At 35.0% G+C, this 17248-nt stretch overlaps 1 protein-coding gene across 1 annotated transcript in view; it reads left to right on the forward strand.

The window, feature by feature from the left end:
• Positions 1 to 4707: 4707 nt before the first annotated feature.
• Positions 4708 to 17248, forward strand: part of LOC124374154 (serine/threonine-protein phosphatase 2A 56 kDa regulatory subunit epsilon isoform) — a 97891-nt gene continuing 85350 nt past the window's right edge. Inside the window, exon 1 of the mRNA XM_046832419.1 lies at positions 4708 to 5855. Coding sequence (XP_046688375.1) covers positions 5717 to 5855 — 139 coding nt within the window. The 5' untranslated portion in view covers positions 4708 to 5716. The remainder of the gene's footprint in view (positions 5856 to 17248) is intronic.

Below are 17248 nucleotides of genomic sequence, written 5' to 3' on the forward strand. Positions count from 1 at the left end.
AGTATATGTAATGACTTCTACTTCCCGCCAAAAATTCCAAGACGGGCATCACAAAGAGACTAGCAGAAAATCAACTACTTGTATATGCACATATTGTAATGGAAATGTTATTTAATGTAAAACTATACAGTATAGAAATCCAATTAAAGACTATTATCAATAACTATTATGAAACTTTCTTACACTGCTATAACAAACTGATAACTAAACTTCAACAATTGTGGTTAAATTTGTATATTGTAACAAGTACAATATTTTTACGTAAATAAAAATAGTAAACAACAGAAAACAACAACATTAAGATCTAAAAATGAAACAATTCAAGATAAATATGAAACAATTGTAATAATAAATATAGGAAGAAAAGAACAAGTGCCGAATTTAATAGTCAGAAACACTGCAAACTTGGTAGAAAAACTCAGCTTTTAAACTTCCTCATTGAAGAACTTACAATAATTCCCAAAGAAGTTTTTAAGGGAGCCGATGATACCTTCACTCTATAAAGGCATGGACATTCTCCATGGTTCGTGTGACACATCACATACAGATCATATATTACATATATAACGAGTTTCTTAAAACTTTCTAAGGTGCTCTGGGGCATTTAGGGCATTTGGGCCATGTATGATTTACTTCCGCGTGCGCGCGCGCGTGTGTGTGTTTGTGTTTTGTGGGGGGAGGAGGAGAGGTGTTTAAGTAAATTTGGTTGAAACACTTGATTCGTATTGTTTATTTATTTAGAAGACAATAAAACCCTCTTTTATTGCCATTTTGTTTCTGTAAGATTCAGAGTTAAAAATTGCATCTTCAAAAATGTTGAACAACGTTTTACATTGCCAGTTTTGAATACGCCTATAAACTAAACTATAACTACTTTTGTAATATTTAATATCTGAGAACAAATTTAAATAATAGTTTTAGCTATTAATATTGATATAGGCTTCAATCTTTCTGTAGCCTTTCTAAATATTTTTGATGGAGGTTGTCTAGTTACGCCAGAAAATATTTAAGAAATGAGGTGAAGACCATGGAAATGGAGTATCTGGGTTTCCATGACCCTGTGCTGACATCACTTACAGTACCCTAAAACATAGAATAAAAGGAATCCAAGGAAAAGGCTATACATCTTTGGAAGGTACAGGCTTATTGTGTGTAAAGCAATATATTTATACTTATGGTGAGAAGGAATAGCCAGCTGGGTTATACTATGTATATAAAGGGTTTGTATTCCCCTTTATGATGTATTAGATCTTGTCAAATGCAAAATTAAGAAAAATAAGCTGGTAACACGATTCAAAGTCCTTATTGGTTCACATTTTTCTTTTATACTATATGGTTCAATTGACATATACTTCTCTTACTAAATAGAAAGAGACAATGTTTTCTAATATGTTGCTTCAACATATTGGGCATGCAAAGAACTAGAACATGTAACAAAGTGGAGGAAAATCATTTAAAACTTCGAAATTATTACAACTAAAGAACACAAAGGCAAATAATGTCTTCCCAAAGAAATAATACCTAAGAAAATAAAGAGAAGGAAAAAGGAAATATATTATTGGGGGAAAACGCAAAGTAAGAGAGGTGAAAGCACGAAATAAAAAGAAAATTAAAGAAATGAAGGAACCCCATTCCCCCTCAACTTTAAAGAATGTCAAGGAAGATTAATTCCAACAGAAGCCGTGAATGATTCTTGAAGTGACGTCTTGAAATCGTCACGAAGAGAATTCAATTTATAATAGTGAGTACAATAGTCCAGACAGCTTTTCAGATGAGGTATCGTTTCAGCCCGGCTATATTTGTGTCGCTAAAGTTTTTGGTAAAGCTAAAGGTATATTCTGAATTTCCTTTTTTTTCTTTATTCCTACAGCATCTACCAGTTCAATACTACAATAAGATAATGTGAAATAATTTTTTTTAAATGAATAAAATATACTAAACAATAATAACTATACTCATGCAATATTCAATGGCATTTAAGTTATAATACACTAGTAATACATAGACTATGAGAACAATAACAAGAATAGATTAAAACATTCAAAGCAAGCATTTGCAACAGCAACAAAACGATAACAACTGAAAAATATTTATAAATTTCGAATAAATTACAATTATGAAAACAATAACAGAGCTAACAACGAAAATGGTGCATTAATAATTAATAGTGGGAAATGATTATTAGAGTATGCGGTGCATGCATGTGGATGTGCAAGGAGGATCAGTAGACGATTCTTGAAAGGGCCACTTTTCACATGGAAGAGGTCCAGTTCTCGGAGATAGAGTTTGGCCACTCCTCTATGCTTAAAAGAGGACTGTCTCTGGCGTAGTTCGTCGAGACGACTTGCAAAGACATCACATTATCTTGTTCCGGTTGGCACCCTGAATGTGATTCTCTGGAGAAGATCAGGGCAGTAGATCTATGAGTAGATCTAGCGGTTTAAGAACATGATGTCTTTACTCGAGAGATGACAGATTAAGAAGAGTAGCAGTATCAAACAAGGGTGTGTCGAAGTATCTGAACGCAAGATTAGTACACACCCGGCGGAGGAAACAATTTTGAACGTTTTCGATAGGCCTGATAAGGAGATCAGACGATACCAGAGTACTCAAGATGAACAGACAGTGTGACGAGCAAACAATAGAACAGCTTAAAATAATGGGTGGTGTGGAGACGGTGGATAAGACCAAGCATGTGCAGTGCTCTCTTGCAGAAAGTATGAACTTGGCGTTTCCAGTTCTGAGATTTAATAAAAGTTACACTTAGGCCACTCACTTCAGATGTACGTTTGCAGATAGCATCACCAATGGTAAATACGCACAGATAGGGGCTAATATTGCGATTGAAGGTAATGAATAGGCATTTGCCTGTGTTCAGGGACAACGAGTACCACACCATTCCAAAATAAATCCGTTCCAGCTTGAAGAATGTTACTGCCACTGCAGACATTTTCTGATAAGGTTTTGTTATCAGTGAAAAGTAACTACTAGAAACGCAGCTCGTTTGTGACATAATGAATGAAGATGTTAAACAGGTGACGACTCAATATAGAACCTTGTGGAATCCAAGATATGGTGTCGAATGACATAGAGAGAGCTTCATTGAAACGAACTTGTTGTGTTGTACCATGCAAGTAACTTGATATACAGCCGATTAGTTTGCCGGCAAATTCAAATGCTTCAAGCTTTCGTAACAACAGTGTATAACTGACATTATAAAACCTTAGGAAAAATCAAGTTCAATAGCGTCAACTTAAAAGTGTTTAACGAAGGCATGAAATATGTCAGAATGAAAAGTCAGCAAGCTTGTAACTGAAGAGCGTCCCCGCATAAATCCATGTTCACGAAAAGTACAGTGTTAAGAAAAGGAAAAATGTGTCCTATTGAGTAAGATCTTTTGTAATAGTTTGGCGATAACTGAAATTATATAACAATAGGGTGGCAATTATTCTATTGAGAGGATATTCTATCAGTTCACAGTATTTAACAGTCACTGGAGGAATAGAATTAGGTATAAAAACCCTTATGGCCTTTGTAGGGTACTGCACGATTTACGCTGTTTCCTGTCACGTTGGATGGTCAACAATTAGATAGGGTGTCCACCATACAATATTTGGGTGTTACCTTTTGTGCCGATCTTTCTTTCAATGAGCATATTTATGATTTATGCAAACGTGAACACAGGATATTGGAATTCATCGCAAGAACAACTTCTCGCATGAAGAGCCCTGTTGTTTTAAAAACACTCCTTTCATCCTTTTTACGTCATTTACTAGAGTATGCTAGCCTTGTTTGGCCCCCTACCAAATGGACCTGATTAATATTCTTGAAACTATACCGAGGGAGATTTTAACACTAGTGGGTATGCGTCAGGGGCATCGTTTAAGGGTGGTGCCACTTGCTGAACTTCAGGCAGAGCTTCTCCTTCCGGATCTTCGTCAGTCGTGAAGTCACCGATATCTTATGTCTTACCAAACTCATGAACCTGCTCAACGCAACTTTCCCAAGTGGATTTCCGTTCTCTATCAAGGACTCGATTACTTGATCTGTTCGGCAGGCGTCACTACTCACGTGGTTATGTTTTGTATGTTCCACTTGCGAGAATGATGAGGCTGGAAACAGTTTCTGCTATACATTTGATTACTTCATTGAAAGAAATCGAAGAATATTCTCAAATATTTGAAGATGAGTACTGACTGTCTCTCAATATGCTCCTGAATAAACATTTATATTATATTTAAGTATAATAATGTTACATGAAATTCATTGTAGATTGGTGATACCCACTTTATTTTCTTAGTAGGTATGTTTACTTTAATTAATATTGTTAAAACTTGTTACTTTACACACACTGTAAACACTTTTGTAACGTTACATGTTATTGTATATGGTTGTTGGATTGTTATTCATTGTTATATATTTAATTTAACGTATTTAGCGTGTATCGTATGTTAGTGTTTAGCTTTATTGTTAGCTTGTATACCTGATAGTTATCTAGCTATCTCATAATTGTTAATGTATGTAATGGTTTTGCCGTTGGAATGAAATATCTTTTGCCTTTATTAATTAATATGTAAAAAATAGTATTATAGAACACCCATATTGAAACTGTATCCGAATACCTACTTAATTAATATCAAATGTTGCGTATGTGTAAGTCACGTTACCATTTCATATTTAATCTCTTTGGTTCATCTCGTTCTCGTACATTGGGAGATTTTACGAGAAACTATTTTCAGCACAGGGTATAGTCTAGAGCTCGGTATCTTGTGATTTGTGATATTATTTTGTTGTGAAGTGAAATATTTAGTTTTGGGTTATTGCCGGTGGAATTTCCAACTTCGTGAAGTGGAATATCCGCTTTGAACTATGTATAAAGTGCAGTGGTTATTGTGATGAATATCTGTGAAAGCGGCAAGAGTGGTGTATAATGGAGGAAGGCAGAGCAGCACTCCCTTCTCGTGTTTGAGTTTCAATTAATCCTATTATGATCAACTTATTTTCGTATAGTTCGGCTATTTATAATTTGGAGGTTCCCATTTTAAATTAAAGCATAATTTGATATACTTAAAATTGATGTTAGGTGTCTGAAGATTCGTTGAAGCTAATGTAACTTAGTTAAGTCACCGGTGCAAAGGAGCATAATTGTCAAGAGCATAGTCTAAATCTGTCCTTGCAGCTAATAAACCTAATTTCAAATGATAGTAGGTCGTTGTTTGCCATACATTTTCTGGTTCATTTTAGAATTTTGAAGTAAGGTCTTGAGGCTAAAAACTTTTTAATCCAAATTTATTGGATTGATTTTAAAATTGTAGGTGTACAAAAATTGTCACCAACATAAAATAAAAAGGCTATGCCTGAGACATAATAGACATTGTCAAAATCAATTAATCGTAAAACATAAAAAAAATTAGTGGGCCTGGAGGCTTTTAGGAATTAAGATCTAGTCTAATCTGGAATAAGCTTGGTCTGATATATAGTGATTAGGCCTATTAAAGGACAGTTTACTTTACTATCTGGTCCTTTTAAAAATGACTCATTTTATTATCGAGAACATTATTATTTAATACGCAGTGAAGTGTATATATAAATATATATATATGTATAGTGGGTTTATGTGTTGATTATCAAGAGAACAGTACTATTGGCTATTAACCTGTTAATCCTAGATGAAAACAAGATTAATAAGCACGGGTAGGTTGTAAAAAGCGCCACCATGTCTTCTGGCACTTTTGTGGATAGAATAGACCCATTTGCAAAACGTTCCGTAAAAAAGAAGTCTAAAAAGTCCCAAGGATCTTCAAGATATCGCAATGCAGCTGATGCGGAACTCCAACCACTTCCTCTTCTTAAAGGTATGTTCAATTAATCTATAGACTATTTCTTGTAAAACTTTTAAAAAGAAGTTTTTTTTAAATAACTAGGCTTCTTGTCGTGTTTTTGTGTTTTTTAGATTGCAATTCTATGTACTACATCATTTTTTATATTTATTTTGGCTTTAGTTTTGTATTTGGCCCAAAAAGAAAAGCAATAGAGTATCGAAATTTTATCATATCCATATGCTATCTATATGTTGTACCATATACATTTAAACAGGAAATAATATACCTAGATTTTTTCAATTGTAAATAAAATGAAGGATAAACATTAATGTTTATTTTAGCCACATTATCTAATACTATCTAATTCAACTTTTAACTATTATGTACTTTCATTACTAGAAAGAATTTTTTGGGCAGTTGCAAACTGGAGGGTATGCAACAGTGGGTTTGAGAGGGTAAGGTGTGAGAGGAGGAGATAACAGTTTTGTCAACGTTTGTATAAGAATTTTAGGGGGAATAATTAGTCCATCAACTGCATGTGAAGGTATTTTAGGAGTTTCTCTGTTTTTGTCATTTTGACACAGTTTATACCTCGCTGGTGATGTTTATGCATTGTATTAAATCCATGGTGAAGATTATTTATTGTTTCTATCTCCATAGTGAATGGTTTTTTTCATTTTTATTTAAGAATTTTATTTGTTTGCTAATTTGCGCATCTTCTAGACATGGCATATCCTGATTTGTTAGATTTGGTTTTGTTGTAATATAAATAAATAATAATTGTTCTTACTATTTGGTGTGATTTTTCTCCAGGAGTTCCAGAGGTAAACAAATTCATATGTTATACTAGCGCTGGATTATATTTTGTGTGACTATATAATAAGTGCCAGAGGTTTATATAGTATAGTAGTATAGAGGTAATAATAGTAATGTTGGATGAGTTTGGCTTTCAAGCATTAGTGATCAGCCCTTTGGAATTTTATACTTTACTGATTGGTACTGTACTAGGCTTTATCAAGAGATATTTTTCATTCATTGCCATCATCACAGGATGGTACTGCTTTAGCTATGCTTATGGTCATCTAGAATCAATTAGTTCCTTTTGCAAAATATTTTAATTTTTGACTTTTTTGCAAATTTCACAATTTTTTGCTGTTTTATTTTAAATTTACTTTTAAACCTTTTTTGCTTTTCTACAACTAACAAACATTGTGAAGTGGCTAAAGTAACCATTTACCAAAATAAGTTACCTATAGGTACTGTAGATATTTGTTTACATTCTGTTAAGTTGATATAAGTTGTTTATTGAAAATTTGATGACATATTGAATACAATAACTTGGTTAGGTTAGTTATTGTTCTATTTGTGAATAAGATAGTGGTTCCAAAGGAAAATAGGGAAATATAAAGGAGGACATAAAGGCTGCAGTATAATAAGCGGCTGTTATTTATAACTATCGAATCCCTGTTTTTATATGATCCTCGAAGACGATCACATCAATAACAGAGATTCGTTAATCATAATAGTTACGAGGACGATAATGATGAAAAATAAACTATCCAGGCTACGTATATTTATAAGTAAAAGGCTGCAGTATAATAAGCGACCAACACTTGGGTGATCGATAATATCGAATCATCATTATTTATTTATGAAATATTTATAATCCTTGCTGCAACTACTTATACCAATTATGTTGTATTTCAAATTATAGTGTACAAAGTAATAGGTAATGTTATGGTGAATAAAGGACAATCTAAGATATGTATTTATAAAATAAAACAAACAAAACAGTACAACATTTACTTACTTTTTATTATTTTGAAGGATAAACATGTCTGACACAAATAAAACATTTTCTGCCATTACAGATCTGGAGTATTAGTGTCAGTAACGTAGGTTATTCAGGAAATGATTTAGTCTTAGAGAATAGAGGGTCCAGTCCCACCTTTATTACCAGAACTAGACAAGAAGTCCTAGACATAACCCTATCCACAGGACTCAAAAACAAACATTGTAAGGTGGTACACTGTCTCAAAGGAGGTCTCACTAACGGACCACTACCCTCTAGGTACGACATAGAGGAGATAGGGGAGAAAAACGTGAACCACAGGGTCCTTAAATCTACCAACTGGAGGGAATACCGAGTGTCCCTAGCAGAAGAGTTGGAGGAAATAGAACTCTTCCAGAAAAATGAACTTGACTTAGAAAGGTCTGCGAAATTAGTTATAACAAGCTATAACAAAAAAAAGCCTTTGAGAAAAACTGCCCTCTTAGACAAAACAGGCTATAGAAAGATGTGCCTTGATGGACTGGGAGGCCAGAGGCACTAAGAAATAAAACTAGGACATTACTAAAATGGGCAAAAAGGACAGACAATTGGATCTCTTATCTACGCGCCCAAAACGAATATAAAAAAAAGAAAGAACTAAGAGAGAACAAAAGAAGAACCTGGAGAAATTTCTATTAAAATATAAAAAGCCTATGAGAGGTTGCCTGACTTCAAAAACTCTCCAAACTGATCACACTAACCCAATGGGGTCCTTAGTAAAGGCCAACGGAGACCTTACAGTGAACTGGAAGGAGACCTTAGAACTGCTTCTGGAGACGCACTTTCCGGGGGTCACTTGACTTGAAATGAGGAAATTTATTCTCTAGTCGAGGGGAGATCCAATCGAGAAGTTGCAAAAGCTAGACAGCAGTCTAAAAGATTGTTCACATACGAAAGAATTAAATGGGCAATAAAGCTCATTCAAGCCATTTAAATCTTCTGGGGCGGATGGAGTTTTTCCAGCCCTTCTTCAAGAGGGGTTGGACATCCTATTAAATACTCTAATCATTCTGTTCAGAAGCAGTTACGCTGTAGGAAATATTCCAAAAAACTGGAGGACAGCACTGGTGTTGTTCGTGCGGAAAAAAAGACTAGGATCCGACTCAACCCAATTCGTACAGACCCATAAGCTTAACCTCCTTCATGGTGAAAACTATGGACAAAATAATAAATAGACACATTAGGGATGAAACCTTACCAGTTCACCCACTCAGTCTCATTCAACATGCTTATATAGAAGATAAATCAACTACCACAGCTTAGTGGAAGCGGTGGATAACACCTTCAATGAAAAGGAAGCCCTAGTCAGCGTCTTCATGGACATTGAAGGAGCTTTCGACCGAGTTGCATATCAATTTATGAAGACTGCTATGGAACATTTTGGAGTTCCTAAAATGACTAGTTTGGTTAGTCAAATGGACAGTAGCCCTCCTGAAAAGCAGGCAAGTAAAGGCAAAGTACAGAGACGAAATCTGCCGCAATCACGGCCCGGAAAGGCTCCCCCCCAGGAGGGAGTTCTCTCTCCTCTCCTGTCGGCGATGGTGTTAGATGATCTTGTTAGCTAAGCAGAGATGAGGGGAACAAGGCTACTATGCTATGCGGACGACCTAGTGCTTATGGTCAAGGGAAAAAAAACAAAGGCACACTGAAACGCCTAATTCAAGAAGAATTAAACCTCATAAGCAACTGATGTCATGGGGAAGGTCTACGGTTTAACCCATTAAAACAAATATGATAACCTTTACCAGGAAAAGAAAGTTTCAGCTTACACAACCTGTCCTGGAAGGAATCAGAATAAAACAAATATCTGTGTATAATCCTGAATGAGAGGCTTACCTGGAACTCACATATTGAGAACATAATATCCAAAGCGACAATGGTCCTTGGTGCCTGTAAGACACTCTTTGGATTTAAATGGGGATTGAAACCCAAAATGATGTACTGGATCTTTGAAACTATAATAAAACCAATGGTCACATATGCTGCCTTAGTGTGATGGCCGAAAGTAGAACAAACAACAGATGCTAAAAGTCTAGAGAGTCTTCAATGGCTAACTTGCTTAAGCATTACAGGAGCGATGAGCTCCTGTCCAACACTAGCAATTGAAGCGGTCCTGGGATACACTCCTCTGGGGCAGTAGGTGATGAGGACAGCTGCTCTAAGTGCAATGAAGCTTCAAAGAACAAAGGTAATAAAAGAAGATCACATGAAAATTATGCAGGAATTTCCTGGGACTCAAATGCTAACCAATGTGTCAGAAGCAATGGTTAAGAAATACTCCTTTGAAAAACCATATACTGTCTATCGATGGAAGGGAGAAATGGATTAAAAAGGAGGCCTACCCTTCAAAAGGAATTCTGAAGTTTTACACAGATGGTTCATGCCTTGATTCCAGAGCAAGATACGGAATATACAGACCAGGAGTTAACATAGCAGTGCCCCTGGGAAAACATGCCACGGTTTTCCAAGCAGAAGTCATGGCAATAGACTCATGCTCCAGAAGACTCATACAAATGAGGACAAGAGGATTAAAATACTTGATACTTTCTGATAGTCAGGCTGCACTAAACGCACTTCATACCTGTTCGTTTGACTCGAAAGCAGTCTGGGAATGTAAGAATGCTCTACCTGAGCTGGCAACGAATAACAGAGCAATACTCAGTTGGGTGCTGAGTCATGGAAATGAAAAAGCTGACATAATAGCCAAAAAGGGAGTGGAGTCCATAATGGTGGGGCCTGAGTCAGGCTGTGGGATAGCCTTCTTGTTAAAGATTGGCAAAAGAGGATAAGAAACATTAATTGGAGTAGAGCCTCAGTATCCAAAATGTTTATCTCTCCTTACGCTAAAGGGTGAGTAGCTCTCTTAGATCAGAGTAAGGAGGATATTAGACTGATATTAGGGATGTTGACAGGACATGGCCCCCTAAGCAAACATCTTTTGAGGGTGGGCCTTAGCCAGACTGACGAATTTAGACCCTCTGGAGAAGAAGGAGGAATCAGCAGAGCAAATTTGGTTAGATTGTCCTGCCATCTCAAAAATTCGGAAAAGATTCCTCGGAGCATATCTCCTCAGCCCCAAGGATATCAGACAACAGGAGCCCTCAAATCTGATAGGCTTCTGTAAAAGCCCCTGACTTTGAGGATACAAATTTAAGTAAGGGAGGCGCAAAGGTCCTTTTAGGACTAAGCACGAGGACAAACTGTCCTTTTCCCTCAGGACAAAAAAAAAAGGTTATTCAGTACCGGGATGCTGTTGTTTCAGTAACAGCTGGCCTAATGATTTGCTCTAATAATGATTTTTTGATTTTGGTTACTTGGTACCCAATAACAGCCCAGGCCATGTTATGTAAGTAGTGAAACACATATTAGCAATGGAAATATTACTTTGCTATGCAATGTTATTATGCGACGTTATAAGTAGGTCTAGATTAGGTTATCTTAAATATTTTTCTAGTATTACCAAAGTTAAACATAACCTTTACAAGCGCTTACATGATCTGAGCTCTAATCTGGGTACTATCGTGAGAGATGTTATCTTTTTGGCCAGCATTGTGGAGTGAAGGCGCCACCGAAACCCGCACTGATGGCCAGAAGAATTTCCAATCATTACTTTCCTGGTATTGGATCACGTCCTAAACATGATCTGACATCGGAGATGTTGGACGATCTGGGACTTGATCTGAAGTTAGGAAAATACCGATCAGAAATGCCTCTGACTATCAGTGCAGACTTCGGTGCAAACCTGTAGTGTTGGCAAAACAAAAAAAATCTCTCAAGATAGTTCCCAAATTCAAGCTCTGATCACGTGAGCACTTGTTAACTGTAACTTTTTATATTTATTATACTTATTTATTTATAGCCAAATTTGAATTAACCCGTTTATAAATTTATTAGTTTATCACTATGTTACATTGTAGTGAGTTAGTTAAATTTTTGTATACTAACATGCTACTATGGTAACAGGTCACAGGAACGTAATAACTCAGCATGTTACTTTGTAATAGGTATTGACAAACAACAGTATATCCTGCCTATTCGAATGCCACAAACATTGTTTAACTTTGTTTCAATCATTATTGAACAATGTGGAACTGAATTACATTATAGAATTTTAAGGTTGTGAATATAGGTGAAGCTATAGTTTTATTTGTCAAAGAATTATATGTATTTTAGATTATATAAAATAATTCAAGCTTCTTCATACTAAGTTTTTTTTGTTCTCTTAGGTCAAGAAGCTTATAAATTGCACTTAGTCCTATAAGAACCTTAGCGCTGCTTCCGGAGTAACAGGATATTCAGGATGGGTAAGGTTAGAGGGTAGGGACTGCCTCATATCGAGATCCATGAGGAAGAATTAGAGCACTAATCTCAAAGTCATGTCCCCCCGAAAAAGGGGAGGCCAACTCTAAACCAGTCTCTCCAGTCTAAGCAGGCAAAGGTTGGCACACCTTTGTTGAGGCTAGCAAGAACCTCTTATACTTAGAGAACGAACCCTGCCAACTCCAACAGTCATCTCCTGCAATAGACTAGACCTATCGAACTACCGTTGCACCCCAGAATCTCAACATTTGCAGTTAGTAATGTGCTCCTGGACATCCATAAGGTTGCCCAGATTTAAGTGACACATCGGTTTTTGCTGTACCCAGTGGTAGGTTCAACTGGAAGGTATAAACCAGCCAGAAGTGATGTCTGCTGAGTAATTATAATAAGTTTGGGTAGTTTCAATTACGTAAAAGGCTAAACAAACATGTCTTGACAGCATTTAAATCATTCTAATTGATGATTCGATATTATGGATCACTCAATTGTTGGGTGCTTATTACATTGCGGCCAAAAAAGAACATTGTGATATTTAGTTACTTTTTAGTGTTTTGAAGGATAACGTGTTAGATGCCTTGTGACACAGATAACACTTTTACATCGCTATTGTACTTGCGGCCATTACTCAGATACTATAAAGTCATGTGATTTTACTTTGTTTAAATTAATTTAGAAGAAATACGTTGAGCCGAATTACGTTATAGGCTTTTAAGATTGTAATATGGTGAAGCTGTATTTGTATATGTAAAATGAATATAGGCATCCATTTAATATTAAGAGAATAATAATACTTGTATTTTATTTTAATAGTAACTATTAAGAATAAATATAACTGTTATATTTTTTTAACCATATAAAACTAATACAACACAATAATTGGATCAAATAACAAAATACTTAATAATAGCCAAACTGCAACTTGGTATTTCTGCACATACTAATGCTGTCAAAATTACATTAATTTATTAGAAGGTCATAGTTGGTTTGGTTCCAACAAAAATATTACTTGATTTGTAATATATTCATTAAACCAAATTTAGAGTGTTACTCTTCTCAAGTGTGCTTGACTTTTCTTGCAACAAAATATTTGATTTTTACTTTTAGTTCTAGTTTTCATCTCTCACTAAAGACTGGACACTGGATTTATTGTATCATTATCTTGTGTCCTTCTGAAACATTTTTTCAATGTTTAAAAATAGATTTTTACACAAAAGCTCATGTTAATTGCCATTATTCTTGTCAATGTCATTACTCACTATGGAAATGATTTTACTTTGTTTTAATAAAAATTTATTAAAATATAAACAATTGGAAATTATAAATATCTACAGGTCAAATTTGTTTATATTCAATAGTATTAGATATTTTTAATCGATAGTTGATTTTATTGTCCTGATGGCTGCTTATTATAGTGCAGCCGACAAAAGGGTAAAATTAAATGAAAACGATAAGGTGCCATTTAGGTTGAAGAACACAAAAAATCTTTATGTTATTTTAAGTGGAGATAGTATCTAATTTAGTAGACCTTTCTTGACCGAATGAGCTACATAATGGAAGTAACTATCCGGAGAGGATTTGTTTTTTATATTTGAAAACATGGAGGTATAATATTGAATTAACTGACCACGATTTCTATTTATTGTATGGATCCTATCGACAATTTGAGAAACTAATTTTTATTTTCAACAGAGGTGTGTATTTTTTACTGTTTTTAGTTTTTGTTTAAAGAAGATTGACTGTTAAATATATAGGAAATGGTTTAATTTATAGTTTCTTCATTCATTAAAACTATTCAGTTTTTTTTGGCTGCATTATATAATTCCATATTTATTTATTTGTAAATTTACTGACACACTTTCTATTTAATGTTAAATTATAACGCCACAACATATGTTACTATTAAATTTATGGACTAATTTAAAATTAAATATATGTGACATGTTTTATTCGAAATTCGCAGTGATTACTGGAGGATTTTTATAAGAAGAATTTTAATCTGTTACTTGATAGGTACTATCGTGAAGGATGTATTTGGTTCATTACCAACAATTTGGGCAGATTTGATAAAGCCCACCACAATTGGTTAATGTATTGAGAATTTAACTTAAAATGTATAAACATAAAAAGAGCCACTCTTCCCATATTTAGACGATAATTCCTAGCATATTTAACACTTTCAGTATCAACATACAGGTAACCAGATGTTTTATGAACATTTGTAAAATGTTGATGGACAAGTGAGTGGACATTATAATACTCACTCCTTAATAATAATATTAACATATAAACATTAATAATATTCTTTTCTTCATACGTTGAGTTCTAATTAAACTACAGTAGTCATCATTGGTTTGTCATTTAACTCTTTGTGTAGACTGGAATTTTGGCGTACAATATAAATAAATAGAAAATTGAGCAAAAACTATGTTAAGATTGTTTTTGTTTTATTATTGACTGTAAATGTTACATAATCAACATTTAATTGTACATGATGGTTTGCTTATTATTTTGGACCAGTTTGGTACCTTGATATTTATAATATATTCTCACTTAATTGTAAATAGTGTTTTAAATGTAGATAACAAGAAATTGAATTTCAAACAGGATTTTTAGTTGCAGCACACATTTAACTAATCACAGTGATAAAAGTAGGAGAGATACAGACTGCCTGCTACTACAGCCCCTGTAGTAGTACTGAGGGTATCTTTTTATCACAAGATGGCGGTACTAGCTGTGCCCACTGCCGAGCTAGTTTCAAACGATTATTATTTTCTGGACAAACCTCGTATTAGGCTAAATTAGAAAGACCCATAAAGGAACTGAAAAGTTAACTTGAAAATGGCTTCTAGATTGATTAGAGCTCAATTTATCAACAATCAAAATTTATACTCTTTAACTGTAAAAGTTATTGTTTTCAGATTTGTATGTATCTCTAAAATCTTAAGGTTGATTCTGTTGTTGTTGACATCACATTAAAGTAAACATTTGACAGACAACTGAAATATATATTAAGATGTAGGTAATGTTGATTATTAACTTGCTGTGTTGCTTGTTAACATGCTATGTTGCTTCTCATCTTTCCAACCCGAGGAGGGGTTGAGACGTTAACGTTATTTTTATTTTAAGGGATTTAATTTCTTTTGTTAGTTAAAGAAGAGGCCGATCCCCTTTTAAGTCTTTTGTCCCCATTTTTATGGGCCACTGGTCTGTTTGAGGATTTTGTGAAACAGAATAAAGAGCAGAGTCAATACTGTACAAGATTTATGGTACAGTACTGAAAAAAGTACTATGGTCACAGAAAGGATTTGAACCTGCGTTATCTCTAACTCAGATCCAAAGTCTGAAACCTTAGACCATTCGGCCATCAGCTATCCCAGATAATAGATGCTGAATCATCTGCTAGATGTATGAAATGGTGCCGAGAAGACATCGAAGCCGAACCTGATGGCCAAGGAGCATTTTTTATTGGTACTTTCCCATGCTCAGATCACATTAGAAAAAGGAAATATTTTTAAGCTAAGCCCTAGTAATTAGGTTAGGTTAAGTAGGCCAATGTCTGATCCACTGACTGGTTTAGACATAGCTCCCTTGAACTTAGCTGATTCCTCTGACATTGAAAGGATTGAAACAGAATCTGATCATGACAATATTTTTCACTTTGACAAAGTTGGTGATGAGGAAATGTAACCCTAGTTGAGGTCTAGGCTTAGACAAACTTTTGAACTATAGGGACTATAAAAGCTGAAGTGATTTTTCTAGTGGCAGTGGTGAAGCTTATGTACCTGGTGTTGGTGATAGCTCTGAAAGTGATGAGAGATCAACAACACGTAAAAGAGGGTTGCAACGGAGTTGGGATTGATACACCACGTTACACTACATCAAAACATCAGCAACTGTATTCATGTAATCAACCACAATCATCATCTGCACTGGGTTTTCAAGCATCTGAGTCATTAGCGTCATCTTATATACTTGTGTTGCCAGCACCAGCTCCACCTGTGTAGCTGGGACCTGAAACACTTGTCCCAGATGTACCTGTCTTGCCTGCACCGGCTCTACTTGTGCACCTGAATCATGGGCTCCTGTGTAGCCTGGACTTTAGATACCTGCATCAGATGTACAGTATGTCTTGCTTGCATCAACTTTACATGTGTCACCTGAACTAAGGGCTCTGTTTCACCTATAATGTACCAACCTGCATTGCCTTCACACCAGGGATTCTATTTAAAGAGCCAGCAAACCCTCTGAACCATGAAGTGTGGGTAAGGGTGTATGTACCTAAAAGGCCTAGAAATACAAACTGAAAATTTAAGTTGAATTTGACGGTTCGAGAAACAAATGCATACAATCAATATATCTCATAGACTGGGATGATTCGTTCAAAATCTTGCTTGCAAAATTGGATTGATGTAAACGTAAAACCAAAGTAAACAAAATGAAACATTTTTTTGGGGCCTTCTCATCTACATGGAGCTTTCGAATAGAAAAGCAATGAATACTTCGTTCATCATGCCTTTTCAAAAGTCATGCCATTGAAATGGTGTTCGAGCAAATTATGAGCATGTTTCATGTGTCATGAATTTCCTGACAAGGGTCAACTTGGGTATAACCATGGGTCAGCTATCAAGGTTCTAGAGTTAATTGACTACATTAATTATGCTCTTTGTAGATACTTTTTCCTAAAACAAGAGATATGTATTAATGAGAGTATGATCAGTATGAAGAACCAATGTACTTTATTCAGTACATGCCAAACAAACAGCACACTAGCTGTGGAATAAGAACATTTGAATTATGTGACTCTGCCACTGGTTACGCTATGCATTTTGCATTATATTCTGGGCAAGGCATTCTGGAAGAGGGGATTTATCTATAAACGCAGAAAGTCAGCCATGACCCAATGACGAACACAAGAACGTAGTGTGGAGTACATAGGAAAAATCAATGTGGTGGTGTAGTGAGTTTAATGTTGTAATTCACAAAAGGTGCTTTCCTCTACTTGTACTCTTTTCCTGTGGTAATGCTAGGGGAGAAAAGCGCGCCGTGGTAACAACTAACACGGACTGGAGAAATTTAAGTTAAAAGCAACCATTACAGCCAATCTATGTAAATGCATATGTTTTAATCTTTACAAATGGAGCTAATTTTTAAAATAAATTTGGATTTTGTTTAAAAGAAATTATACTGTTATAATTTTTATTATTTCCTAAAAAAAAATCAATCTTCTGATTCTATTGATAACTATTGATTATGGTTGAATATGAAAGTGCATTCG

Source organism: Homalodisca vitripennis, chromosome 1, assembly GCF_021130785.1.
Source record: "Homalodisca vitripennis isolate AUS2020 chromosome 1, UT_GWSS_2.1, whole genome shotgun sequence".
In the NCBI taxonomy this organism is placed as follows: Eukaryota; Metazoa; Arthropoda; class Insecta; order Hemiptera; family Cicadellidae; genus Homalodisca; species Homalodisca vitripennis.